Source organism: Haemaphysalis longicornis, unplaced genomic scaffold, assembly GCF_048455015.1.
Source record: "Haemaphysalis longicornis isolate Haplotype H1 unplaced genomic scaffold, Haemaphysalis longicornis Haplotype H1 scaffold_8, whole genome shotgun sequence".
NCBI lineage: Eukaryota > Metazoa > Arthropoda > Arachnida > Ixodida > Ixodidae > Haemaphysalis > Haemaphysalis longicornis.
Window position 1 is genome coordinate 139,474,429 of NW_027526445.1, and position 27,375 is coordinate 139,501,803.

A 27,375-nucleotide genomic window follows, 5' to 3' on the forward strand; every position below is an offset into this window, starting at 1 on the left:
TTTACAAGCCACCACACAGGAGCTCACGCAAGCTCCACACAGCCACCCTCTCCGCATCATCGATGCCCGGTTATGGCTCCATGGGGCATTATTCCCTTATCCGCCACGTCAAGGGCAAAATTTTGCGCCTCAAAGTTGCTATTTTTTCTGTGGTAGCTCACCAGCTCACCAGCTCGCCAAAAAAAAAACGTTCCTAATACTTGCCTTGTGATTCAGGCTTCTGAACATCCACCTTGCTTTTTTCCTTTTCTGGAGGTGCAAGAAAAATATATCAGCAATTATATAAAAAAACCTTTGACAAATTAAAGAATAAGGCCACAGAGTGGCAGTGTCAGATATCTTTTGCCACTTCTAAAAATATTGCCATTTATTGTTAGCCTCCCAACAGCCGAAGCGCTGGTCATTTTCGATACACCAGAAATATTTGCGCGACATTTACGATGTTCTAAGCTTTCAAGGTAAATCTGTCATGCACAAGCATTACATGGCCAGTGTATTAGGCCATTGGCTGCTTCATGGCATATGTTTACTCGTTTTTTAGTAACAAACTAAGTAGAGTCAGTTGCTTCGGTTGCGGCAAATCTATAATGTGGCTAAAGCGGGTAACTAGCAACCTCAGAAAGAACTTGTGTGCAACACACTGTGCTCATCATTGACTACTTCCTACAGCCTATTACAGCATTCATATAAAATAGAATCAATTTAGCGCGTTTTAAGCTCGTTTTAGGTTTACTGTGCTTACCCTTACTCCTGAATTCTGTTCATTGCTGAGTGCAAGTTTGCATGCTTTCCCTCCTTCCGTCCTTGAACTTTCCCGATGCACCTTAAATCTGCTTCGCACCCTACCCCCCCTGTGGTTACTGCCTTGCCCTTGGCTGCACCTCAAAATCATACACAATACTGCGATTGGAACTGATCTTCAAGTCGAGGTCATCAGTCTTTAAACGGTTCGTGCTTTTTTCTTGTGCATTTCCGCTTTCCTTGTTTTTTTTATAAGTATTATGAGCATTTTTCTACACAAATACAACCAGCACACCACTTAAGCTATTCCTACCTTTTATACCGAATTTTCATATTCCAAACCGTCTTCCCGCTCGTTCACTACTGTTTGGTTGTTCAACATTTGTGCAGAGGCCCTGCTAGTGTGTTACCAAAACCAAGCAATGCCCAGATTGTAATATTTTATTGTCTTGACTGTTGCGATGACAGACCCTCCACACTTGCGTTTCCCACACTTGCATATAACTAGGCATACCTGCTGCATTGATATAACTGGCCTACAATCTCGGCCCTAGTGTCGTCGATGGACACCTTAGTCTACGTCTTTCTGGAAAATCGCCGAGTTCTAAGTTTCTGCAAGAAAAAAATTTGCATCCACCCAACATGTAGCCCCGCGGCTACAAAGAAAAAGCTGTGCCTCTTGCTGGGGAAATTCATAAAAATTCCTCTTGGTCCAGGAATTGATACCGGTCCCGCAGTCTAAGTACGCGAGTATCCTTACCAACTGAGCTAACCAGGATTCTACCCGTTTTTAGCGCGAGAGAACGTTCATTAGCACCTACCAAATTAGGGGCAAGCCTTACTCTACCCGTTTAGGGGGAATCCATGAGTAGGAGTGAGTTTTTGCTCAGAACAATTTGGCATACACGTAAAATGAAGCTGTGCGATGACAAAGAAAAATTATACAGTTTTCTACAAAACTTTGCCGTTGTAGAAAAACTTCATTGCGTTCAAGATCCTAACTCTGACCTCTCCACTTAATTTGGTCGTCGCCCTACCAACTCAGCCAGAAAGAAGTCTAGCAGTTTGCAGAGCAAAGGCTTTTACGGCTGTGGAGCTATCCTTTGTAGGTAGACGTACGACTGCATTTCATGTGGATATCAAAGTTATCCTCGCATGTTAGTAACACCACAGGAAATGGCTCCGAGGATCTCGAAAATAAAACAAAATACTAATTTTCTGTCGAATATTTTATCATGGATGCCGCTTATCATACAATTCTATTCTTCCATATTTGCGCATAGGGATGCTAGTAAACAGAAGCTGCAATGAAAAACAAGCTCTACTGCAAGATAAATAAATGCCCTAGTGTGCAGGCAAACTAAGTCCCATTTCAAAAATGTCTGCAAATTCAGAAGCAACTGCACCACTAACTCTATATTTTCCATTAGATGTTCAGGGTGTCCGACACAACACGCAGAAAAGTTTTTGTGCTCGAGATAAAAATTTTAATTACCCTGACATATTTATATTTTAAATCTTTTATTTAATGACTACTTCCTGTGGGGGTTCAATTTCTCATTGGTAAACTCATGGCCTCCTAATATTTTAAAGAACACACTAGAGAACATTTTCTTGGCGAAATAAAAATTTATAGCTCAGAGGTTTACACGTGCTGTGGGCGGAGCAAGTTATCACCCTAATACCCATCACTGTGATCACTATTCCTAGGTTCTCGACAACCAAAAAAAATTCTTTAGATTTTAGCGTTCTATTTTGCTTGTGTTGCTAATTTTTCTTTCTCTTATGTTCCATTAAAGCATGTTGGCAAGACGAACTATATTTTAGCGAAATTTAAACATACGGCCAGCTTTATTGTGTCTCATTATTCTGTGTACACCGGACGGCGCTTTTTTCGCGGCTTTTAGCGATATCACAGCAAACCATTATAGCAGCAGAACAAGCAGCTTCGTTTGAACCACCACAGCTGAAGCAACCTCAACAGCCGTTTGTTCGAGAATTTAGAAAAACATGACATAAATTACAATACGTATACCATTCATAATAGTTCACTTATTTTGAGAAAGGCGGCACATATCGAAGAATGTAGGCAACCTAAAACTCGCCCAAAACAGCCACGCGTACGAGTCGCACAAGGTACCTGCTAACTCGTTTTACAAACTTATACAAAGGCCTGACTACTTGCCTTTGGCCTCAGGAACTTTCACGTTCACCTTTTTCTGTCCCTTTTCTGCGATACCAAGAAAAATATCAACAATCAGAGAAGATAGACCCAGTAAGTACAAAACGACAGGCCACTGATCACTCTCCCATAATGTGTTTCACTTGTGACGAGACTGAATGTTTTGTTTGTTATGTTATCTCTTCGTATTCTCTTAGAGAACGCACTAGAAAATAATATTGCCTGAATATAAAATTGTAAAGCTTAAATGGTTAAAACGGGTTTTAAGAAAAAGAATTCGTTACCTGAAATCCGTTCAGTTTTGTTGAATTTCCGAAGTCTATGTAATGCTTTATTCAAGTTTCGGCATGGCATTGTGTTTGAGTTGGCAACCTCTCTTACATTTATGGTGTGCTCGCAAAAAAATTAGTGAGGACAGCTATATTTCACTTTTCTTTTCTGGTGTGTTTGTGCGCTTTTCCGCACCGCAACTGCACCCGAGGCATGAGGCACGCCATGTGACTGCGTCATCATCATCGTAACGGGCCTGCCTACGCCCACTGCAGGGAAAAGCCTCTCCCATAGATGTCCAATCATCCAGGTCCTGCGCTAACTGCGACCAATTTATCTCCGCCAACTTCTTGATCCCACATCCCCATCTAACTTTCTGCCGCACTCTCCCACGCTTGCATTCTCCAGGGATCCACTCTGTTGCCCTGAATGACCAAAGGTTATCTTGCCTTCGCATACCGTGCCCTACCCCTCCCATTTCTTCTTAATTTCTAGTGATATGTCCTTTTGATTCGTTTCCTCCCTCTCCCAATCCGCTCTCTCCTTGTCCTTCTACGTTACACGTGTCATCTTGCATTCCACTGTTCACTGAGTCTTCCTCAATTTATGTTGATCCCTCTAAGTGATCCTCCAAGTTTCTGCCCCATAGGTGAGTACCGGTAAGATGCGGCTGTTTTACACTTTCATCTTCAGCCAGCGGCAATGGTAGCCTGCCATTTATTATCTCAGGATGCCTGCCGAATGCACACCACCACATTCTTATCCTCCAAATTATCTCTGCTTTAATTTTGGGATCCGATGTCATTACTAGGCTAAAGTAGTTATATTCGTTTACTACTTCCACTCTCTCGCAACCTATCTCAAACCGCTGTACTGTCACGAGGCTAATGAGCATTACTTCAGTCTTCTGCATATGAACTTTCAGGCCCGCTATTCTACTCGGCTTGTCTAGTGTGGTAATGATGCTTTGCAATTCATCCCCCGAGTTTCTTACCAAGGCAATGTTATCAGCACAACTGAGGTTACTGTTCTCTATGTTCTCTATCCAAAGTTCTCAACACCTAATGTAAACATGCTGTGAATAACATTGGAGATATTGTCCCCTTGTCTGACGCCCTCCCTTATAGGCATTGTACTGCTCTCCTTATGGAGGACTGTGGCAGCTGTGTAACCATTGTAGATATCCTCTTGTATGCTAACGTAATGCTCGTCTACACGCTGATTCCGCAATGCCTGTATGACTGCTGAGGTTTCGACCGTGCCAAATGCTTCCTATATATATATATATATATATATATATATATATATATATATAGTCGTGAAGTGGAGTGCTTAGTTGCTGCAGGAATACGCACAAAGTAGAAGTACGCTCTTCGGAGACTTTATTTCCAACGTTTCGACCTGAGACAGGTCTTCCTGAGGAAGACCTGTCTCAGGTCGAAACGTTGGAAATAAAGTCTCCGAAGAGCGTACTTCTACTTTGTGCGTATATATATATATATAAATATATATATATATATATATATATATATATATATATATATATATATATATATATATATATATATATATATATAAATATATATATATATATATATAAATATATAAATTAGTCCGACAGTTTCGGAAGTGGAACTTCCTTCCTCAGGGACAATCCCACAACCCACAATCCCACAATCCCGTTGTGGGATTGTCCCTGAGGAAGGAAGTTCCACTTCCGAAACTGTCGGACTAATTTATAATAAACAAGTTAACCGCAAAGTTGTTCTTATCTTTTACCTGACCGTTTCTTCTGGCCCGTTGCAAAACTCATCGAAATCTATATAAATATATATATATATATAAATATATATATATATATATATATATATATATATATATATATATATATATATATAACCTGCATAGAGTATGGGGAAGCATAACCGATACAAACAGAAGCTCTCCCCAAATTTATGGAGACTGCGAATAGCTTGATATAAACGTGTTCACTACATTTCCCACTCACGAAACAAGCCTGGCTACTTGCCTTTTCCTTCAGGAATTTCCACATCTTCCTTGTTTTGTCCTTGTTATGTAGGTCAGAGAAAAATTTTACCAGTCAGACTGGAGAACCGTAGCTAGCGCCACAAAAGCAGCTCAAAGAGCGGCATTGTCCAATATCTTCTATCACGCATGAAAAAGCGTGCTGCAAGATCTCTGCAGCGGCTGTTACACTGGTCAAAGGAAGCCCGATAACACAGTCTAAGCAAAGTTCATAAGGTTCCAAACAGATTGAAGGATTTTTTGTACTATAGATGCCACTTTTAAAGCAAATGTGACACATATTGCCTTTTCCCTGCGCTTATTTGTAGCAATCCAGAGTGGTGCGTATTTCAATGAGCTCAATGTCTGCCGCGTACCCTTTGTTTCTGTTTTCATTTAGCAAAGTAACAACGTCGTAGGGGCTGCATTTTACTCCACGCCCCTTGTAGTAACCTTGCACTCACTTACACTTCATTACTACAGAATGAGCACAATAATGTTTATACTTGCGTAAGCCCGTCGAACATTCGCTGGAGTACAAGAAGTGTAAACAATAATATTTTCATCTAAACCTCATATATGTGACTACTAGATTCAAAACTCTGAACTCCAACTAGTTTAGTCTCACAAACATTCAAGGACTCACATATCCAACAACCTGTCTTGTGAACTACGTAAAAGCGATATAGTTTACAACGCCAATAATATGCTTGGAAACTTGTGACGTCATTTTTCAATGGCACTCCCGGACAGTAAATGACTCTTCCATAAAATTTATTTCGTCCTAAACGTGAATACCCGGGATCAGTATGATATCCTCAATTTTAGTATCTTAGTAACATGTTATCATCGGTACAGATCTGCAGGGTGATCATACTTTTCACTGATATACTCAACCACCCTTGTTTTCGCTACCAAATATCCATTTACCTTGCTAACCTGGCCCGACCCTGAGCAAATTACCGCATTATCAGCATTTCAATAAATTACCATTTCAGTTCACATCTCAAAGCCGAGCGTCTTTCTACGCCATCAAATGTATCATCACGTATTGAGCCCCTTCACAAAGTATACATTCCGCGCAGTACAGCAAAACAATTTTTGCTTCCTAAATTCCTAAAACAGCCAATGAATCCAATCGCGTGCCACCTTTGAAAGCTGATAGTATCGATATCTCTTTCTTTGAGGACACCATTTTAAAATAATTTTTTATATGAGAGAGCTTCTGTTGTATATATCCTTTCTTTAAGCCGCACCTTGGTTCTGACTACTGTGCTTTTCCCCTAACTGTGCACCGTATATTCACTATTATTTGTGCCACACCACTCCCTTCTACCTGTCTTTCTTCTAACCGTCAGCTCCAGATGCCTCTGTAAACCCCAAAAATGTCAGTGCAAAAGATTCGACACTGCTGTCAGTTTTGCATAGGAAAATCAATCCGCTACCCACGGTGCGACCTGAATGATGATGTTCCAAAGGTGGCACCTTGAATGCCGCGGCTAGTACGGCAGCAACGGGCGCATAACGTTAAGCGATTCTCATCTCTTTAACTAATCGTCCACACCCTCCTCACGTTTGTATTGCTTCTGAGGACTGAGCTATTACTTTTCTTTAGTTTCAGCTTGAGATTGTGCTTGTGCTGGAACTATCTCTCCTGGTCACATTCTCTCATCAACAATGTAATCAGGGCAGTTTACATTTCTTTTCCCCTAAGGCTACAAGCAACGCTGTGTTTTTTAGTACCAGCACTCACGAGGTTGTGAAACCTTTTTTGCAGCAATCTCAAAGAACATCTGTTTCGCCGTTCTTCGTTTTAAAGGAGAGCTTTTTACCGCTACCAGCCAAAGATTCTTTCATGGCCTGCGAGAAGAGAAACTCCGAACGCGGATGAGGGCGGAGGAGGGCAGTTTTCACTCCCGGAGGACAGTGTAGATGGCGCAGCGCAAGCCCAGGGTTCTCCGCGCGCAGCTGCCTGCTCGCACCGGCGGGCGCGCTGGAGGGACGGGTTTGTCGTCCGCGTTAGCGGCGGTTGTTTTCGGCCTGTTCTGGCGTGCTTCGCCCCTATTGCGCGCTTCCTTCACACGGCTTCATTAACTTTTTCGACAGCATTTCCAGGATTAAGTGGACATACGGCAAAGATAAGTGAATCATTGGTTTGGAGGGCGGAAAACAAAATGTAGCGACCACATACCGACATCTCGCCGCTAGAGAAACGCTACCTTCTGCGCACTGCTTGCTAAGAGTGGGACTCCGTTTTCTAAACTGGTGAATAGCAATTTGGTTGTGTTTTAACAAGTATTACAAAACGCGGAATGAGCGACTGGTTCTGATCAATAGCGATTATAAAATTCTCTCAGCTTTCTCGCAATTCTTAAGCTTACTAAACTAACTAGTTTACATCGGCATAAATGGGGAATAAATAAGTTCATATGCCGAGTTGTTTTGGTGTCTGCGCTTCTACCGCGCGGTGGTGTAGCCCCTAGCTAGCACATCAAGATGGCTAGGTTCCGCTGTCTCACCCTTCGAAAGGCGCTCCTCTTGGTGTTCTTTCGGCCGACGCATGGCCGGGCTACAGCGGCGGTGGCGTCCGCAGCTCTACCCCAGCAGTAACCGACGCTCCTGCGTTCGGGACGCTGCCCCCGCGAATTCCATGTAACGGCTGACAGAATATCTGGTTTTGCTCTTTGTTGAGCCCCATGTGTGCATTCAAGTGGCGTCGCATGGGCGATTGTTGGCGGTGTCGTTGAAAGCTTTGCTTTCCAACCACCTTCACAGCATGGATTGGCGCATTTTTTTAGCGTTCTAACAAACCTATTTGTTTCAAAATCTAAAGCATGTGCATATCCACCATAAAAATATCCAATTATGCACCAATACCAATACGTTTGTAAAACGGAATATACCGAAGCAGCAGTCAGAGCAAAAAAAATCTGTCGTAAAACTTAGCCATGCAGGCGAGTAGAAGTAAACTGTTGATTCCTTTCGAACAATTGGAAAAGTCTGTCTACTTGCCTTTCCCTTCAAGTTTTTGCACTTCCACTTTGTTTTGCCCCTGCCCTAGAGGACCCAGAAAGACATACCGATCAGAGAAGCCAAATTTACCCAAACAACAAAAATACAGCCCACAAAGTGCAGTGCCACAAATACTGCGCCGCAAAATTGCAGGGCTTAAGTGTACGTTCTCATCTTTCAAGTCCGTCTTCGTGTTAGCTCAAATTGCAATTCTTAAAGCAATTTCCCCACCAACTATCCTGACACCAAGGGTTACTCTAGTTAACGTCTACTTGCCTTTCTCCTCAGGATGTTGCACGTCCACTTTGTTTTGTTCCTGCCCTAGAGGAGCGATACGAATACCACCAATCAGAGGAGACAAATATATATAAGGAAAAAAGGCACAGCCCGTAGAGTGCAGTTTTACAAGTGCATGTTTTGACCTTTTAAGTTTGTCTCATTTGCTCGAGCGTTTGTACCTCCGACTAGCGCGACACCAAGCGTTACTCAAGTTAACGCCTACTTGCCTTTCTCTTCAGGCTGTTGCATGTCCACCTTGTTTCGTGACTTTCCTAGAAAAGCGAGTGAAATATCACCAATAAGAAAACGCACGCTTTCGCAAAGCGAAAGAATGCAGTGTCGCATATTGCAGTGCCACATATAAAAAACGCATTGTAAAGTTACATTGCGACAAATTCGTATACTGGTAAACGCACTAAGGAAAGCCAGTCCTCTGAAACATTTCCACGTTCGCATGAAGACTAAATTAGTTCAAGCTATTCCACACTGGAGCAATAAACCAACTTCAAATGTGTTCCGTTTGACGTTTCCCTTGCTTACCGAAGTGAAGACAGCAGCCAATTTCAATGGGGCTTCGGTATGCGTATAATATGTGTTTCCCTTTACATGTTCAGAGAGTACCACCAACTTTACTGTTGCAGTTAACTTTCATTTCTGTTGTAGTGACCTTGAATAAAGAAGTTAAAACGTTCAGCAGATACTGAAGCCGACATGTGACACAACCAGAGAATGTACTACCACTTCGTAACAGAGTCACCACAGATGGGCCTCCAAACACACAGATGCACGCAACCACATGCAAATACTCACGAACCCTGATTATGATGTACTCGGCTGATGCAAACCATGCAATTTTGTGCCAGTGATCACTGGCAACCACAACATGTCGCAAGAGTATAGACTACCCAAGCTGTTATGACGCTCCCGGAGAATGCCAAGAGAACGCAAATTGGCCTACCATAACCAATCCTATACCCATTTCTGGCAGGAAAAGCTCGCCCGCTCCTCTGCAGAAGTGCAGCGAGAAGTAGTGAAAAGCAGGAAAAATCATAGCGCATGCGGACGAGTACAAGAAAAGAAAACAGAAACCAACGAGTGCTACTTTCAACTAGTTTTTATTGGAAAGACATCAAAAAATATCCAGACTTTTCGCCCTCTCACAGCCATTGCCCACGTGTTGCAGCCATGCGAAGAAAAGCCGACTTCGTTATTAAACTTAACGACAGCGCGCTCACACACGTCAACCCCGCTCTCACCGTCATTTCTGCCTCTGTATTCTATCGTACCGATTGCTCTCTATGTTTCGCTCCGACAACGCATGACTCGAACAGTGGCACGCCGCCGCAGGACTTCGTGTCAGTGGACAGACAAATGACCATCCCGGTAGTTGTTACCATTTCGCCTGGGCCCTCTCAAGCGGTCGTTAAGACATCGGCCGGTCTGTCCGATATTCTGCTTACCGCACGACAGCGGAACTTCATATACCACTACTACCGCGCATTCTACAAAGGGCGTCTGATGTTGTTATTTACATACGGCTGGCTTTTTGCGGAATGGGTAAGTCATTTTGATGAGCTGGACCTTTTTTTAGGGGCAACTAGGACTACTTTTACATTTATTCGACTGGGAATCTTTTTTAGACGATGAGACGTATTATGCAAATGTGGGATCACTGCTACTTTGTTATCAGCTTTCTCTGTCTGGCACGTTTCCGCCTTTATGTTCTTGAGTGTGCCCCCGGCTACAGAAACAAGTACACCCGCAGGGCACCCAGCTGCAAGCAGGCGTTCTGATTGCTTTCCAAAGCTCGATTGCATAGCATGATGGCACGATTTCTGAAGGGAATTTCTAGAACACATACTATTGGTACCTCTCTTGGTTAGTTTAGAGCGAGCCAAATGGTGGGGCAACAGAGGCTTGTTCTCACGCGGGTGGCACGTCCAACATACATGACGCTCAGAAAGAGTCAGAAAGAGACAACACCTCCGGAGCTTTCATTTTTGGTTCCACTGCGAGCTTTGGTGGGAGACATAGCAGGTCTCGGAGGTCTTCCGGAAGTTCCACTCCCCCGACTGTCTTCACGTCGCAACTCTTTTCTGTAGGCCTCCTGGGTAGGTCCGCACATAGCTATTGTAGTACCTTTTGCCAAATAAAGTCCTTGCTGATGTCCACAATGGCGAAGAACGAGCGCAGGGCCCTGTTCCCACCCGGGTTCTTCCTGAGATCTTGAAAGCATGAAGTCAGTAGTCATCTGCAGAGGCGTTCTTGATGTTGCCAGTCCGACCATTCTGAATTGCCATTCAGAGAGTGTGTAACGGGTAGTGTTTGGCACCAGTGATGAGTAATTTGTTTTTAACCCACCTTGCACCTTGACAGATTCCTCGCAGTAGGACTACAAAGATTTAACGTTCAAAATGTTTAGAAATGTTGACGATTTCCTAGTTTTTATAGACAATATTGTTTCTAATTTCCTGCTGGCTGTTGCTAACCTTTCACCTTTGTTTCGAAACTGTTTTAAACCGCTGGAATTAAGACAAAAAATTTCGGAGAGCAATGTGCTGCAATTCCTTGGCCTCAGACTGACCCTTTCTGAGCATCACGTATGTTGGTCTTACCACCCGCGGGCGAACAAGCCTCTGTTGCCCTACCATTCGGCTCACTCTAAACCAACCAAAAGAGGTACTGCTAGTATGTATTTTATAAATGCCCTTCGGAAATCGTGCCATCATGCTATGGAATCCATCTTTGGCAAGCAATCTGAACGCCTCATTGCAGCTGGGTACTCTGGGGGTGTCCTTGTTTCTGCAGCCTAGGGCACACTCAAGAACGTAAAGGCTGGAACATGCCAGTCAGAGAAGGTTGATAATAACAAAGTAGCAGCGCTCCAATATTCGCATAACGTCCCCCCGTCTAAAAACTATTGCCAGTCGAATAAATGTAATAGTAGTTCTGTCTGCCCCTAACAAAATGAACCAGCTCGTCAAAATAACTAGCCCCTACCACAGAAAGCCTGCAGTATGTGAAAAACAGCATCATACGCCCTTTGCAGAATGCTTGGTAGGGGTGGTATATGAAGTTCCGCTGTCGCGCGGAAAGCAAAATATCGGGCAGACCGGCTGATGTCTGAATGACCGCTTGAGAGAACCCAGACGAAACGTTAGCTACCACCGGGATGGTCATTGGTCGGTCCACTGCCGCGACTGCGTCTGCGTGCCGCTGTTCGAGTCAGGCGTTGTCGGAGCGAAACATAGAGAGCAGTCGGTACGAGATATCATGGAGGCAGAAATGATTGTGAGAGCGGGTTCGACGTGTGTGAGCGTACCATCGTTACGTTTAACAGAATAGGAGTCGACTTTTCTTTGCATGGCTGCAACACGTGGGCAATGACGGTGAGAGGGCTAAAAGTGTAAATAAATATTTGTGTCTTTCCGAAAAAAAAACTAGTTGAAAGTAGAGCTCCGTGGTGTCTGTTCTCTTTCCTTGTCCTCGTCCATATGCGCTATGAATATTTTCTACAATGCAACACCAACTCCCCCAGGAATCCGTACTCGTAGTGAAAAGCGGAAGTATGACCCTGTTACTATACTCCTTGAACACCACACTAGGAGACTCTTGTTAAAATTGGTGGCCCCGGAATACATGCCCCATAATCTAGTTTGTGTACTGGAATGTTATGATTTCTTTTTAAGAAATTGATTATAAAACTTCACTTCAAATAAACTTTATTTACCAGGCACAACAAAGTACACATCAACTTTAGTTTCAGATACCACGACCCTTTAGCTACAGCAAGGCTTGGGAGTGGGCTAGTTGGTGTTTTAGCATTTTAGCATTGGTGTTTAGTTGGTGTTTTTCAAGATGCTTTAGCTACAGTCTATCGTTTCAGAGCAGTTAAAAGTGTACCAAATTGAACATGGACAGAAGCATTCGGATCGCGTCGACTCTCTTGTTTTTCATTGAAATTCCCCAAGTACGTTTCACTGCCTATTACAGTACTGTGCGGTGGAAGCTGATATCCCGACGTTCATTTTTCGATGTTGGGTGATAAATTGGGCCGCTCATAAACATTATGCAAATGCAGGGCAAGCCAAGGAGGTGCACATATTTCGTCGACAACTTAGAAGAACAGAAGGGCGCACTAAATTCGCTGCCCAATCAACCGTGCTTTTTTAAGCTATATGCCTCCATCTGTATTTTTTTCTAATTCGACACGATCGCCTTCAGTCTAACTTTAGTCCTGTAGTAGTTTGTTTTACCTATACCTCTGTGGAATCCCAATTGATCTATCTAGGAGTTTATTCCAAAGGTTTTCGGAATAATTTGTCACCCCAGTACGGAATCCAACCGTTTTTTTTTCCTCAGAGTGATGAAGGAACCATACTTCTTTATTACCTTGAGGTACTTGCCCATTGCGCTCGACCTCCACCTAATTCCACACGTGAGTGCCTTCCCATAGCTTGCATCAGAGGTGGAAACTTATCTATAACCCGCGAGTTGTAGTATTTCATTGCCAAGGCGAGTAGCAGGAGAGGAAAGGGGCTTCCAGCATGTCAAGGGAACGTTACTTTTTTGTGATGAAATTTAATCAGCCGCTGAGCTTTCTGACTACATTTACTGAAGCTTTCATTGTAGGTATTCTCCCTATTATCTCAAGAGAATGATGTCTTTCGCAAATCTCAGATGGTAAATGTTGTGAATTTATATGTATCCCTGAATTTTGCCACTCACGTGTTTTAGGGAGCTCCTATACAAAGGCTATATATGGTTTCAGAGAGATGATGTACTCTTTTGAGACGACATTCAAGGCAGCGCAAGTCCCACTTTTCTTGTGGAGAAATATCCTGCCATTACATGTGCTATATATGTCGCTCAAGAAGCCGCCTGTACTCTCCGCTGTTTCAGTACTTCTAATACTCTGGACATGTACTTCATAAACGCATTTCCCTAAAACCCGATGCAAAGAAGTTAATTGAAATCTGTATTGTTCTGAAATACCCGCTTAAGGCGCAGATGGATTACTTTGTTCAGTAATCTTTTCTAAACAGAGCTTGATCATATGGTCGCTGAAAACGGACGCTCAGCTAACGTAGTAAATTTTTGCTTTGCCAAACAACTTCCACAGCTGAATTTAAAACAGCGCTAAAAGACGGGACGAGGAACGACAACCTAAGGCGCGTAGTAGCCAGTGGTGTTTTATTCCGCGGTTGGCGAAATATACCGCTGGCGACGAAGGAAGGAATGTGACAAGGAATCATGATATGGAAAAGTAAATACAAGAAACATTCCTTCTCGCCTTCCTTCCTTCTTTCCCATCGGTATATTTCGCCAGCCCCGGAATAAAAACACCACTTGCTAGCCAGCGCCGTGTGCTGTCATTCCTCGTCCCGTCTTGAAGCGCGGTTTTGACTTCAGTTAGTATGCACCAACTAGCCAAAACCACCGTTCTTACAACTTGTGTGCAAGAACAAGTCGGCTCATGGGTCAGAAATTGTTAATTTCTTTCACGCAACTACGCCAAATAGGAACAGGATTGGCATTTACTGGACCTATTGCTGTCTTAAGTGCCCTAAGGCGTTCGTAATAATTTGTTAGCTTTCCTGGTACGATGGCGTTTCGATCCATTCGTAGTTTTCTGGTTTCTTTGTCATCTTCAAGAGCTTCCCTTTTCTTCAAACTCTTCAGTCCCCTTCGCACCTCGCCTTCAGTTGTGGTTGTTGAACGCCACGAACCTAAAGCTAATCCGTTCAGCACTGCTCCCTGAACCTAAAGCTAATCTGTTCAGCACTGCTCAGCACCGAAATCTCCATACACCACTTCGCTATTATCAATATCTCATATATGTTTGAGTTTCACCTCTCAGTGCATACACGTTTTTTAATAAAATACCACGCTTCTTTGTTGCCCTTTATTTCCCTGATATTCAGGTTTTCCCCTTTCTCGTAAACGAATCACTGTCACTAATCTTGTTCTGTAATTCACTGGGACAATTTTTTTTGCTACCGTTATTCCACACTCTCATATTTTTACGTAACTAAACAAGGTTCTTTTTTCCCTAAAGGGAGGCCAGTTATTTTTACTGTCGGTGATTGCACAGCTAATTCTGCTTCCGTGTGTCTCTTAACTAGGCAGTCGTTGTCTCGGCTTTTTTTCTTCTCTTTGGTCAAGACGGTGAATGGCTGATGAACCCTTACTCTGCCTTTTACGTTCCATACCCTGTTTTTTACTTACCGCAAGTTTGATTTCCTTCTGTTCACAACTGTCGCCTTTTCCTTCTCTGGTATAATTTAATTCTATTCATCTCTAATTTGTGGTGCCTTTCATCGACTTTGGCAAGCATATCGGCATGGCGCGAAATGACTAACCGTCCTAAAATAACCAAGCAGTTTTATTATGCTAGCTCGTGTGGGCATTACATGCAGAAGTTACCATGCTGACACAAATTTTGCCATACGCGGAGATAATTTGGGAACTGAATTACGCCCCATTTCTCACTGCAGCAGGCGCCTTGAGGCCGCCGAGTTTTTTGACCAGTTCATTTACAATTTGTGACGTAGTAGGGCCGGTATAGGTTACACAGTTCTGTCGCTTCAAAACTTCGCTCTGTCTACGCAAAAAGATGATGATGATGAAGAAAGCTCGGAGTGGTCCATTTCTGCAATTTTAAAACGCTGCTAGAGAGAAGAATTTTCCCACAAAAGTACAGCAACCTGACACTTTACAACATTTTGGCATATAAGAAGGATCAGCGCCTTTTGGTTACCTGACCACCGTAATCAACAATGAGCCTTGACTAATGACCAATGCCATTCGCGCAAACAGATTGGGATGCTATAGCAGTCTTGCCGGCTAATATATCTCCTATTTGCTTCTGATGATGAGGACATAAAAAAGCCCGGTGAGCTTTACCGGTAGTGTGTTCATAGAGGAACATCACCGCCATATCTACAGCATGGTTGTGGTGTCATGGTGGTATAACAGACACGTAGACGACACCGAGTGCCGCCCGCGGAGATAAAATGCATAAACGCGGGATCGCTTTAGGACACCGTGTCTAAGCTTCTGGGCGCGGTGCTCCGGGCACGGCTTTACGACCGAACCATAGTTGCACTGCCATGAGAGCTCCCGTTACTTGTGTTTGGTCCCTAAAGATTTTATTTTTGTGTGACGTATAACGTAAAAATGCTGCACGAGTGTACAATAACATGTTTGAGAATGTTGGAGGTCAAACAAACAAACTCTGGAAGATGTTATAGCCTCGTATTACCGCAAAGAAATGTCTAATAAGCCGTACACCTTCCTGAAACACTGAGTTAAAAAAAGGATGTCTGCACTCACCGCCGCATTTTTTCTTGCAAGCTTGTTTAGTTTCGAAGTTATTTCCATTCGCGCCGCAACCTCCGTAAATGAATTTTCTACAGCGTTGTCCGTCGTAGTACCACCTTGTAATTGCGGCCCTACAAACACCTACTTTTTTAGGCTCGTAGCATACAGGAGGCAGTTTTCGACCTAGAACATAAAAAAACGTATCGAATATCAGTTTTCCCAATTTTTTAGTTGCTCACTTCTAAAAATGTAATCCTGAATTGGGTCACTTTTCTTAAAAGTGAAAAATATTACCGACAATAGATTTTTCCTCTTACGCCTTAAACGGCGGTCAAATGAAACAACAATTGTAGCACTACACCTCTTTTTATACGCGTAAGCGCTAGTGGTGGTCAATAATTCTATTTGAAATGGGGGACAACAAAAGAGACAGCCTGATTGCTTTCGTGAATGTGAATGTGATGACAATCCCTCCTTCCTCTCTACGTTCTCTTTCTAAAATTTACAAAGACCTTTTGCTTTCGAGCACTGGTTACGTTACTACTGGGCATTTGTGGGCGCTCTCGTTTGATGCACAGAAAGTGGGAAAATATCGTGCTTGTGAATTTTCTGCACGCGAAACACGTATATCTGGGAAACATCGTTTTCCCTTATTCACTACGGGAACTGGTATCGCATTTCAGGTGGCCCGTGGGTGTGCGGAGCGTGAATATTGAGCTACACTTCTTAAGGTAGCGACGTATTGAAAAAAAATTGCGGGGAGAGCTTAAAACATTCTAAGAATGTTAAGGCAGAAGTTTTGTTGGGCTTTCTGTTTATTTCGTTCTTTGCTCACCCACAGTTTTCTTACCTCACCTGCCCATACGCCTCCTATCGTCACTAATTATTACCCTCTTCTCTCTGTAGCTATTATCCTACCCAGGTGGCCCACTGGTCGCTAGTTTCCTGCTATGCAACACCAGCCCATATCCCCTCCGTTTTCCTGATGTAAGCTGGCTTGCATTTACCCAATTTCTTCTTGGTCACCGGATATCGTTTCCTATTAATATCTTTCACCCACTGACTCTTGTCGATGACTTGAAGACTCTCTTCTAGGGGTTTACTAAGCCTCAATCTTTCCCCGTTTAAGCCATCACTGAAACCACATCAGTAATATCCTTCTTTTTAGTAACGGGGAGCCTACTATTCATTGCCTCGTCTTAGTTGAATTAACTCTGACTAACTTAATTCTACGCATTATTCTATTCGGTGCATGTGTCAACCATGAGATAGTCAATGCGCATCCCCAGTTGTAGATTTTGTTAGGTACATGAACTTCGAGATTTTCTGCGTGTCTTCAAGATGTAATCTAAGACAGTTTCAAGTTCCTACTGTTGGTATGTGTTAATATCTAATCACAGCCCGACGGCATGACAGACCGAAGAATAACAACAGGATGAGCGTTGACTCTCAAATCAATTTATAAAACCCTGTCACACACTCTATACCAACGGCAAACAAGGCCACACATGGCGAAGTTGCATACGAACCTAGAAAAGGAAGCTATTATTACCTCTTTTTATCCAAGAACTGAACACCTTTATCAGTAAGCGCCACTGAAGGGTGGCATACACACTCTTCGCCCCTCTTATCAATATGATAGGCTTCAAATATTTCCCGATGTAACTGGTTCAGGTGTTTAGTAATAACATCATTTTGCTCAAATACCGGCTGGCCCTCACACTGCGACACGTCCGGCTGCCAGCCGGTACTTGACAAAACTGGTATTCTTACCAAGCACCCGAAGCAGTTACATCGACAGATAGTTGAAAATACTGAATAAATTTGAGGCGCTAAACAACGGGGACCAAAGAAACACGTAGACACAGACAAGATAGTTGAAACCTATCAGATTATAAGAGTGGCGAAAAGTGTGTAACCAACTCTTCAGTGGCCTTTACTGATAAGAAGTTTCGTTCTTGCAAAATAACAGATAATTCTTGTTTCCCTTTCGGTTTTCGTATTCAACTTTGCCGAGAGTGGCGTTCTTCGCCGTTGGTATCAAGTGTGTGCCATGTTTTTAATACATTGAGCTCAGTCAGTGCTCGGGCTTTCGTTATTCGCTTGTGTGTCTTGTCTGTCGCATTGTGATAAAATATAAAAACCTTAAAAATGACTACCTGTTTGCCTTAACCCTCTCACTCAGATTTCTAGATACAATTCCTGGGAGGACTGATTACCTGTCTTCTTAAAAGCTATGCATTCACAAATTCGTGTCCAGTCTTCCTGTACTTCCTGGAGCTGATTATAATATTCCTTCTATGGTGCCTACTAGATAGAATACCCTTTCGAACATAAAATCAGCATTAAAAGATTTTAATACTACACGCATTCATTCGTGAACTGCTTGATGGCAAAACTTGTTTGTTGATTAGTACCCTTTTCTAAATACATATTCTGCCCTCATTCCACGCCCTGCCAGGAAAGCATTGCTATTGAAGACCGATGTGGTTGGCCTAAAGCCTACCTCCTTACTGCATGGTACATTCCCTGGTCGTCACCCCCACCACTTTTTCTTCCGCCGCTGCTCACTAAAATGCGCAAAGGCTAGACCAGTCCGCGACAAACAAAACAGAGACATTCTCTTCTGTTTTGTCACTCCTCTAGTGCACCTAAAGTGGCCGCCTCAAGCGGCAACTTTCTTCAAGTACTCAAATTTGATAAACATATCAACACATTCAAATAAAATTACTTATAATCGTGCCTAACCCTGGACATAATCGCAAGAAAAGGACACCCGCCGCATGTCATCACCTGGCTGCGCAGCTCTGCACTGCAATGTCAACCGATTACAAAAAAACAGATAATTAGGTAGACCACACTTTTGGCTCTCGGAGAGTCGTCTTTCCAATTGTAACTTCCACCCGAACCCCAAACATGTGGTCGCTCATCCCATCGGCAATGCGGGCTGAAATCATACACAGAACAAGTCACGCAAAAGATGTTTCTTGCAAAAGTGCCGTCACTTACCACTCACAGGGAAGCAACCACTTATCCACTCTAACCGCAACACAACTCCCTTAGTCGGGGTACCAAGTAGCCCCCACTATCGAAACAACACCCCACCCCCTTTACCAGCTGAGTAATTTTTGGATTTATGACATCCATCGTCTTAACTTCAGTGAATCAATAAAAGAGTGGCTATGTTCCCACCAACTGTGGCTCTCGACTTCCTCGGTCTTGTACAATTATGGCCTGTACTGTTTAATTTTCCCCTCCCTTATGATGACAGAATATTGCATGGCCGTTGTGTAAGTGAGTCCTAGCAACCAAGCCACGTGGTGTTTTCTTTATCAACACTCAGCACACCTGTCGAGAACGTCCCCTAAAAAAACGAGCTGCAGCTGATGCGCACAACTCATTCTGATTATGGTCACTACATCGAAATACTGCGTGGCTTATGATGTCTTTGGTCCAATTTGACTCCGTCTCACATATCCTGGTGTTGTCCCCACAACACGTTTGACCTCCCCAATCAACGGGAAAGCGAAAGGAATCAGGTATGGCGACCGTCCCGAATACGAACTCTCTGAAAAAGCTTTAAGACTTCTGCAAAAGAGGCAGCAAAATCCTCCACTCTGTAACATCCTAGGTCAAGTAAAGGCTTTCTGCACTGACGCTCTGGAGCTGAAGGCAGGAATTTGTCGCCTTAAGTTCTTTTCTCAAATGGACTCATCGTAACAATTTCCTACAACCCCGTCTTCTAAAAGGTACCGTTTATAAACCAGAAACCGATTCTCAAATAGAACTAGCGCGTCAAACCATCCTAACAAAATGCACAGGAATGCCTCCCCCACGTGAGGATGGTCGCTGCATGCACACGTTTTTGAACAGACAACTACATGTAATAATAGATCGCTTAAAATAACTCATCAACCACCTTCTACTTTCGAGACACGTGGCTCCACACACTCGAAAAGCATCATCTCAATTTTAGAATTCAGCAAGGATGGCTTTCGTTGCCTTTTTACTACTTAGTACAATGACGTCGTTTTATACCAGTGCACTTCACTCCTGTCATTTCGTCTTCCACGGCTTCGTGCAAGGACTTGATTTCATTCCCTTAATGTAATTTGTTCCCCAGGAATTTTCCTTTCGAGTAATCGTTCGACTCCGCATTAGTTTCACACCCTTGTTTGCATTGTCTCAATCTGAAGGTCGCTAAACCTTGCCTTTCGCCAATATTTTGACACTTTCCCCATGCCAGTACCATCTCTGCTTTGATATTACGAAGTTTAAAGGTAAGTTACTTTGTTTTCTGATATAGTGTACACGTTTACGTTTTGGCTTCCATTCAGCTACTGCAGAACGAAAGCCAAATTGTTCAGCTACTGCTGATTCTGTATCCTGGTTAGGTTATGCAAACGTATGTTTACAGTACATTCGTTTCTCGTAAAAACAGCAAATGTGTACTAAAACGTAAACTCCTCTCTCCTGTGTATCGCTGACAGCAAGTTTGGTGTTCTTCTTTTCAAATGTTTCTTCCTTTGCATTCTCACATGTGCCCTAATTATGCTCCTCGACATTCTCTGTTCAGTCTTGTGACCTCAATTCCTGCCCTGTACCTGCATTGCAACGCCGAACAAAGCCGTTTTCATTACGTGTTACATTTGTGTTTGCCCGTGTGCATTTCCTCCTTCGTTGTATGTGTAAATATTAGATCATAAATCTGAACGTTTTCTCCATAATCATACACAGTGAACCCCTAGACTTCCCCAGCACCTATTGCCGACTTCCACCCTCCGTGCTGCCCAGCAAGCCCCCCTGATACTGGTTCGCTGTACTAAACCTATGCAGAAGACAAAAATGGTGGCCTAACTGGGGCGCTGTTCATAGTGTGATATTTCAACGTCCCGACTAGTAATCCTGATGTACCAACGAGGCCTGTATGTTCAGCAGGGACTATGTGGGCATAACGTCGGCTCTGGTTCATTCAGGTACAGTCTCTCAATTTGGGAATCGTCGCCATGGACCCACGGCGCAAGGGCAAACAAACTGACACCACTGCGAATCCTGCAGGATCAAATAAGACCACTATCTGCGGAGCAGAATCAATAAAGGTAAGCAATGGGAGGCAAGCACTCTCTTAAGCGGCACGAAGAGAACGCACATCATTACACAATGCAATTCTCATTTGCTGTTCACCAACTCGCCCACATCACCTTCCCCCTGCTATGTCTTTTGAAAGTCTGATGTAACATAAGGTTTTCTATGGGCTTCTTCTTGCGCTGCCTATTCGTATAATCGGACTTTTTCTGCAGAAATATTCCCATAAGAGCCGATGATTCTGTTTAACTAATAAGCACGACCAGGTATGCCCTGCTTTCTTGTTGCGGCGTACGCGAGCCCGTAGTTTCACTTGCAAATTTTTGTGATTACACATAAAAAAAGCCTTTTCGGTTGCAACCTCAAAAATCTAGACATTTGCCACCATTCTGGCAAGGCGATAGCATCCAATTGAAATTGTGTAAAAAATTCCCTTTTTACCAAATTTATAACGCTTGCCAACCTGTCATACGAAATACAGGATTATTAGGCACTTACGATGTATTTGTAGCAAAGCACATACCAAAATACGGAGTCATAGTAAAACAGCGCTCTTAGAAATGAGGCGCCCAGGAAAGTAACATAAGAAAATTGTTTGCTATTTTACCGGTTGTAAAGAAATGTCTTCCTACTTACTTTTTCCTTCTGGTTGTTGCACATCCACCTCCTTTTGTCCCTGTCCTAAAGAACAAAAATATCCTCAATAACAAAATGTGTACTAACACAAATCAAATAAACTTAAGCTGTTTATTTTCGGAATTCATAACTTCGGGGTTCTTCTAGCGAAAAAGCGATTTAAAAGCAAGAGAAAACAGCCCATAACTAGCAGCATCGCATGTCTTTCCTACCTATTGAGAACGGTCATTTCGGGTTCAAATCCTTCCTAATTTAGTAAAAAAGGCTTCCACAGACAGCTTACACGGTTGTACCCCGATTAAAGTATTTTAAGTAATTCTACGTTTCAGAAATAAACGAGATAATAAATCTCTCGCATTTCGCCCGGCCCTTGTGTTCCGCAACGTAGAGTAAGCCTCATTTCAATTTGCCGTAGGTGAACGCACGATGTATGTTTCTATTTTCAGAAAGTACAACCGTCACAGGCGTTATGTTTATTTAAAATCCATGGGGTGGTAACCTTGAAATGGGAACATAAAAAATTCCTGCCGATACAACAATGCCACGTGAGCAAAACAAAGAAATACACAACCATTTTAAAACACATACTCCCCAAGCGCGTCCTGCCAGAACATACAAGCACCCCACAACATAAAACCCTCGAGCGCTGAGATTAAGCTGTACTCAACCAGATCCACACATTCTGATTCCCTCGAATATAGGCGACCCCAAAGTTTTCGTACTGTGTGGACGATGTCGGTACTCATCAGACCCTCCGGGTGTGCCCGAAGAACCCCAAGCAATACATCATACCCAATCCTACTTTTCCCGCTTCATTGCAGGAGGACTGGACAACTTGCTTGTGAAAGTACAGCAAAGACTAGCAGAAAAGCGCAAGTATCCTTTACAGCCACTCTTAGTTTGTAGTGGCTTGTCAAAAAAGAACACCGCCAACTTTCCCATAAAGCATCTACAATACCCCGTCGAGAAAGGAGGCTGAGGTGAATGCACCGACAGGCCTTGTTCTCTAACCAGTCACTTTACGATTGGAAACTGCCACTCGTCTTGTGAAACACTACCGGCTGCATGACTTGATATCTTTATCCTCCAAAACTGCACATCTGTGGCCCCTGGTACTAGATTTATAATTATATTTCTATATTTTTTTTCTTGTCTACTAAGACACATCGACATGTCTCGCAAAAGTATTCATTCAACTCGTGGGTGCATATAGTACACCTTGTAAATACTGCTGCTTAGTTTGGCTTTACAAATCAAAGATATTGATCATGCGTTAACTCAAAACCTTGGTAAGCATCTCTCATACAGCGTAGAGTAGGTTAATTAGTGACTAATTCCCAACCCTCTTGACTTAATTCTTCCGTAATATGTTTGGTGGCATTTTCAGGCTAGCGTTACCAGTTACCTCATTCAATATCCTCAAATATATTAGAAGATTTCCTGGTTTCTTTTGTATGATATCCGCGTTTATTTCCTAATTTCCAGCAACTCTGCTTCTTTCACCCCAAATGTTGAATATTCTATGATAGCTTGCCTCAAGCAAGGAACGTATTGCTAGGGCCTACAAAGCATATCGAATCATGCACTTAATCAACGGATCGTTGAAAGAGTCCAAATGCCCTCCTCAAGCGCCACAATTCAACCCATAACAGCTTTTCACAACCTACCATGTCACCGTATTTCACTTTTATACATGCTTCAGACCCTTACATTTGTTATAAATGTTATGACAGCAATTACTTGTCATCGCTCCTAACCGTTCTATATAGACCCCTTGTAACATCGCCAAGGAGTATAACCTGTTCAGTACGCCTTCCGTTACAACACTGCCAGCTGGCAAACTTAAATTATGGCTTTACGTTACTGTAATCATTTCACGCATGTCGTTCGTTCTCTGACCGGTGTCGTATCGTGTGTGGGGCGTTCATGTGTAGAGTATATATGTGTACTGCCTAAAGTGTATAATCTACAAATTACGCGCGTTTTTCATTCCTTTTGCTCTACATTCTCTACCGCTTTTTCACTCTTTGCCACAGGTATCCTTGATGCGAAATCTTGCTTTCGCTGATGATTTTTTCCACTGTTTCTACTGTATGTGCTCTGTCCTCCTTAAAACCTTTAATATTGTTTCGTGGTGGCAAACAGATGACAGGAACCATGGTTGGTGATGAAGCAATGTATTTAAAAGATGGATACGATCTATTTACAAGCGAGAGCAACAGAGCTCACACAAGCTGCAAACAGCCACCCCCTCCACGTTGTCGATGCCAGGCTATGGCTCCATGGGGCATTATTCACAAATGCTCCGTGTCACGGGAAATATTCTGCGCCTCAAAGTTGCTATTTTTTCTGTGGTAGCTAAGCAGTTGCTTCGGGCGTTTTTCTTTTATTATTGCACAACTGCTCCCGGTCTCTGCGTGTAATGGTTGCTTCTTCAATGGCAGTATCATGGCTATCGCTATACTCTAAAATAGAGTGAAATTTTGTATGAATCAAGGTTTCTTGATTTTTTACGTTTATTATTTCCCTTCTCGGGTATATCCTATTTGTGTTCCTCATTACGCTATCATCACTGCGTTCGAACCTCGCTAGCACCTTGGGCTCTACAACACAATTCTATTGTGTGCTGCGCCATCAGGTGCTCGCAACGCAATTTTATTATTTAGATGTGTGTATCCTGCTTCTACGTACAGGTAAATATTGCAAGTAATAGTTTTATCTCTAACATTTTCAATATTAAATAGTTTTATCTCTCCACCAATAAATCAACTTTATATCCTCGGCTATTTAGACCAACTGTGTTGGAGTTTCTTATAGCAATCTCTACTTCTACCACTTCTGTTGCTCCATTGTTCTAAATTTCTGAAGCTGTCGTACGGGTGTGTCACCGGAATGGGGCAGCTTTTCTCATCATGCCATGCTAATTTCGTAACTCAAGAGCGTGCTGGAATCTTCTCACCTGAGTTCATACCCGGGGCACACAGCTTAGATGTACCCTCGGCTGGGGCATTCCTCCGCTAGCATCTCTAAATTCTCTGATAATCGAAATAACTCCTTCACCGAACCCCTTGTTACTTTTATTATACTGTTTATAGGTATTATATAGCAAATTTCAGCATTGGTTGGCGCTTGTGTTTATTACCTGTCTAGTTATTCTGTCCCGTTAACCAAATGTATACCGGAGAGCCTGTAGTTTATTTCAACTGCTGAGAACGGCAACCTCAATCCTGCAGCTTTGCTCCCACGTATGCCATCCCGTCGAACTACCCGCACTATTGTGACGCTAAAGACGGCTCTTTTGGCAGCAAACTTAGAAACAACTTTTCAAAGAGCATTCCAAGATGACCTAGCGCATCCAGCCAGAACGATCTTCAAAAAGGCTTTTAAGTTGAAATTCTGAAAAGTACGCTGTAAACTACTGAGCATATTAGGTATCATTACCAGTTCTACTACATTTGCTGGCACAGCACACTCCAGAATCGCTTAAGAGCAAAGGAAAGCCCTCCTTGAAACAAGCCGACATTGCATCTAGCCAAAAATATCTCGAGACCAACACCAAAAAAACTTTCTTAATACTTGCCTTGTGATTCAGGTTTCTGGACATCCACCTTGCTTTGTTTCCTTCCTGGAGGTGCAGGCAAAAATATATCAGACATATTATGAAAAAAACTTTCGCAAATCAAAGAATAAAGGCCACAGAGTGGCAGTGGCAGATATCTTTTGCCACGTATGAAAATATTGTAATTTAATGTAGACCTGTCAATGGCCGAAGCGCTGTTCATTTTTGATACACCAAAAAACTATTCTGCGGCATTTACGATGTTCTAAGCTTCTAAGTCAAATATGTCATGCATACGCATTACATTGCCAGTGTATTAAGCCACCGGCTGCTTCATCGCATAAAATACTCGTTGTTTAGTAACAAACAAAGTAGAGTCGGTTGCTTCGGTTGCGGGGAATCTATGATGGGGATAAAGCGGGTAACTTGTAACCTTAGAAACAACTGGTCTGCAACAGACTGCTCATCAGTGACTACTTCCTACCACCTTTTACCGCACCCATCTCAAATATTTGGCGCGTTTTAGGTTCGCTTTAGGTTTCTTGTGCCTATGGTTACTCTTGAACTCTATCTCTTGGTGAGTACAAGTTTGCCTGCTTTTACCCCTTTCGTACTTGGACTTACCAGATACACCCAAATTTTGTTCCCCATCCCCTTGTGCTTACTGTCGTCCCCTTAGCTGCACCTCATCATCTCATACAATACTGCGATTGGCGCTGATCATCAAGCCTTGCCACAATTCGAACTTTTTTCTTTCGCATTTCTGTTTCTTTGTTCTTTTGATATATATACATCATTCTGAGATTTTTTTTCTACACAAATACAACCAGTACACAACTCGATTACCGTCGTGTAGCTCTTTGCCTACTGTTCGGTTGTTCAAAATTTGTGCAGAGGCCCTGCTAGTGTATCCCCAAACCCGGGCACCTGCCCAGATTATATTTAATTGTATTGACTGGTGAAATAACAGACCTTCCGCGTTTCGCTTTTCAACCGTTGCATATCACTAGGTATACCCTCGGCACGATATAACGTGCCTACAATCTGGGCCCTGGTGTCATCGGTTAATGAAACCTTAGTCGACCAGTTTTTGGAGAATCGCCGAGTTGTTGTAAGTTTCTGCAAGAAAACATCCGCATCCGATTAAAATTTAGCCGCCCCGCTACGAATAAAAAGCTATGCCGCTTGCTCAGGGAATTCGCAGTTCAATAAATATTCTTACTGGTCCCGGAATTGATTCCGGTCCCACAGTTTAGTAATCGAGTATATCAACCAACTGAGCTAACCAGGAGTCGGGCCGTTATTAGCGCGGCAGCCCATTCATTAACTGAAAAAATGACGGACAAATGGTAATCGACTCGCTCAGGGGAAATCTTTGGGGTGGATAAGTTGCTGCAAAGAAACATTTGACACGCACGTAAGACGCTGCCGTACGATCAAAAAGAAAAGCTATACAGCTTTTTCCAAAACTTTGCAGTTGTAGAAAACTTTGATCGAGTCCATGATGCTAACGTAGACCTCCCCCCGCCCCCATAATGTGGCCGTAACCCTACAAAATGGGCCAATCAGAGGGCTAGCAGTTTGTAGCGCAAGAGCAGTCATGGCTGTGAAGCTGTCTTTTGTAGCTGTACGACTTCATTTCATGTGGATATCAATTTTTTTCTCGCAAATTAGTAATACCGCACAAAATTCCTTCGAGGCCCTAGATATCACTACAAAAGTACTAATTTTCTGTCGAATTTTTCTTCATATATGACTCTAAAAATACACCTCTATTCGTCCTTTTTTGCGTAAGGGGATGCCAGTAAATGGAAACTGCAATGACAAACAAGCTCGAGTATCATAGCTTGAGTGTGTAAGCAAGCTAAATCATATTTCAAAAATTTCTGCAAATCAACAAGCACTTGCACCACTAGCTATATTTTTCAATTGCAAGTTCAGAATATCCGACAGAACACACAAAAATTGTTTTGTGCTCGATATCGAAAGTTTCATTAACCTATTGAAGTAATTACATTCCAAATCTTAAATTCATGGAATACTTCTCATAGACGCTACTCAATTTCTCGTTTGTAAGCTCATGGGCTCCTAATTTTTTGAAGAACACTCTGTCAAATATTTTATCGCAAAATAAAAATTTTACAACTGACAGCGGCCGCCACTTTCTTCGCTGCTTTTCGTAACCATGCAGAAATCTATTATTGCAGCAAAACAAGCAGCTTGGTTTGAACCACTATTCTCTCACAGTATTAAGAACTCGGCT

General features: G+C 42.8%; 1 protein-coding gene across 4 annotated transcripts in view; it reads right to left on the bottom strand.

Annotated features, from left to right (window-relative positions):
• Positions 1-27,375, bottom strand: part of LOC144150174 (uncharacterized) — a 181,612-nt gene that overhangs the window by 102,133 nt on the left and 52,104 nt on the right. For 2 of the 4 annotated variants that reach the window (XM_077682016.1, XM_077682015.1), the window contains exons 20-27: positions 25,134-25,178; positions 21,554-21,598; positions 15,845-16,015; positions 8,737-8,781; positions 8,507-8,551; positions 8,231-8,275; positions 2,927-2,971; positions 205-249 (exon numbers count right to left, since the gene is read on the bottom strand). In XM_077682016.1, coding sequence (XP_077538142.1) covers positions 205-249; positions 2,927-2,971; positions 8,231-8,275; positions 8,507-8,551; positions 8,737-8,781; positions 15,845-16,015; positions 21,554-21,598; positions 25,134-25,178 — 486 coding nt within the window. The remainder of the gene's footprint in view (positions 1-204; positions 250-2,926; positions 2,972-8,230; positions 8,276-8,506; positions 8,552-8,736; positions 8,782-15,844; positions 16,016-21,553; positions 21,599-25,133; positions 25,179-27,375) is intronic. The other 2 variants (XM_077682017.1, XM_077682018.1) reach the window with 2 other exon arrangements.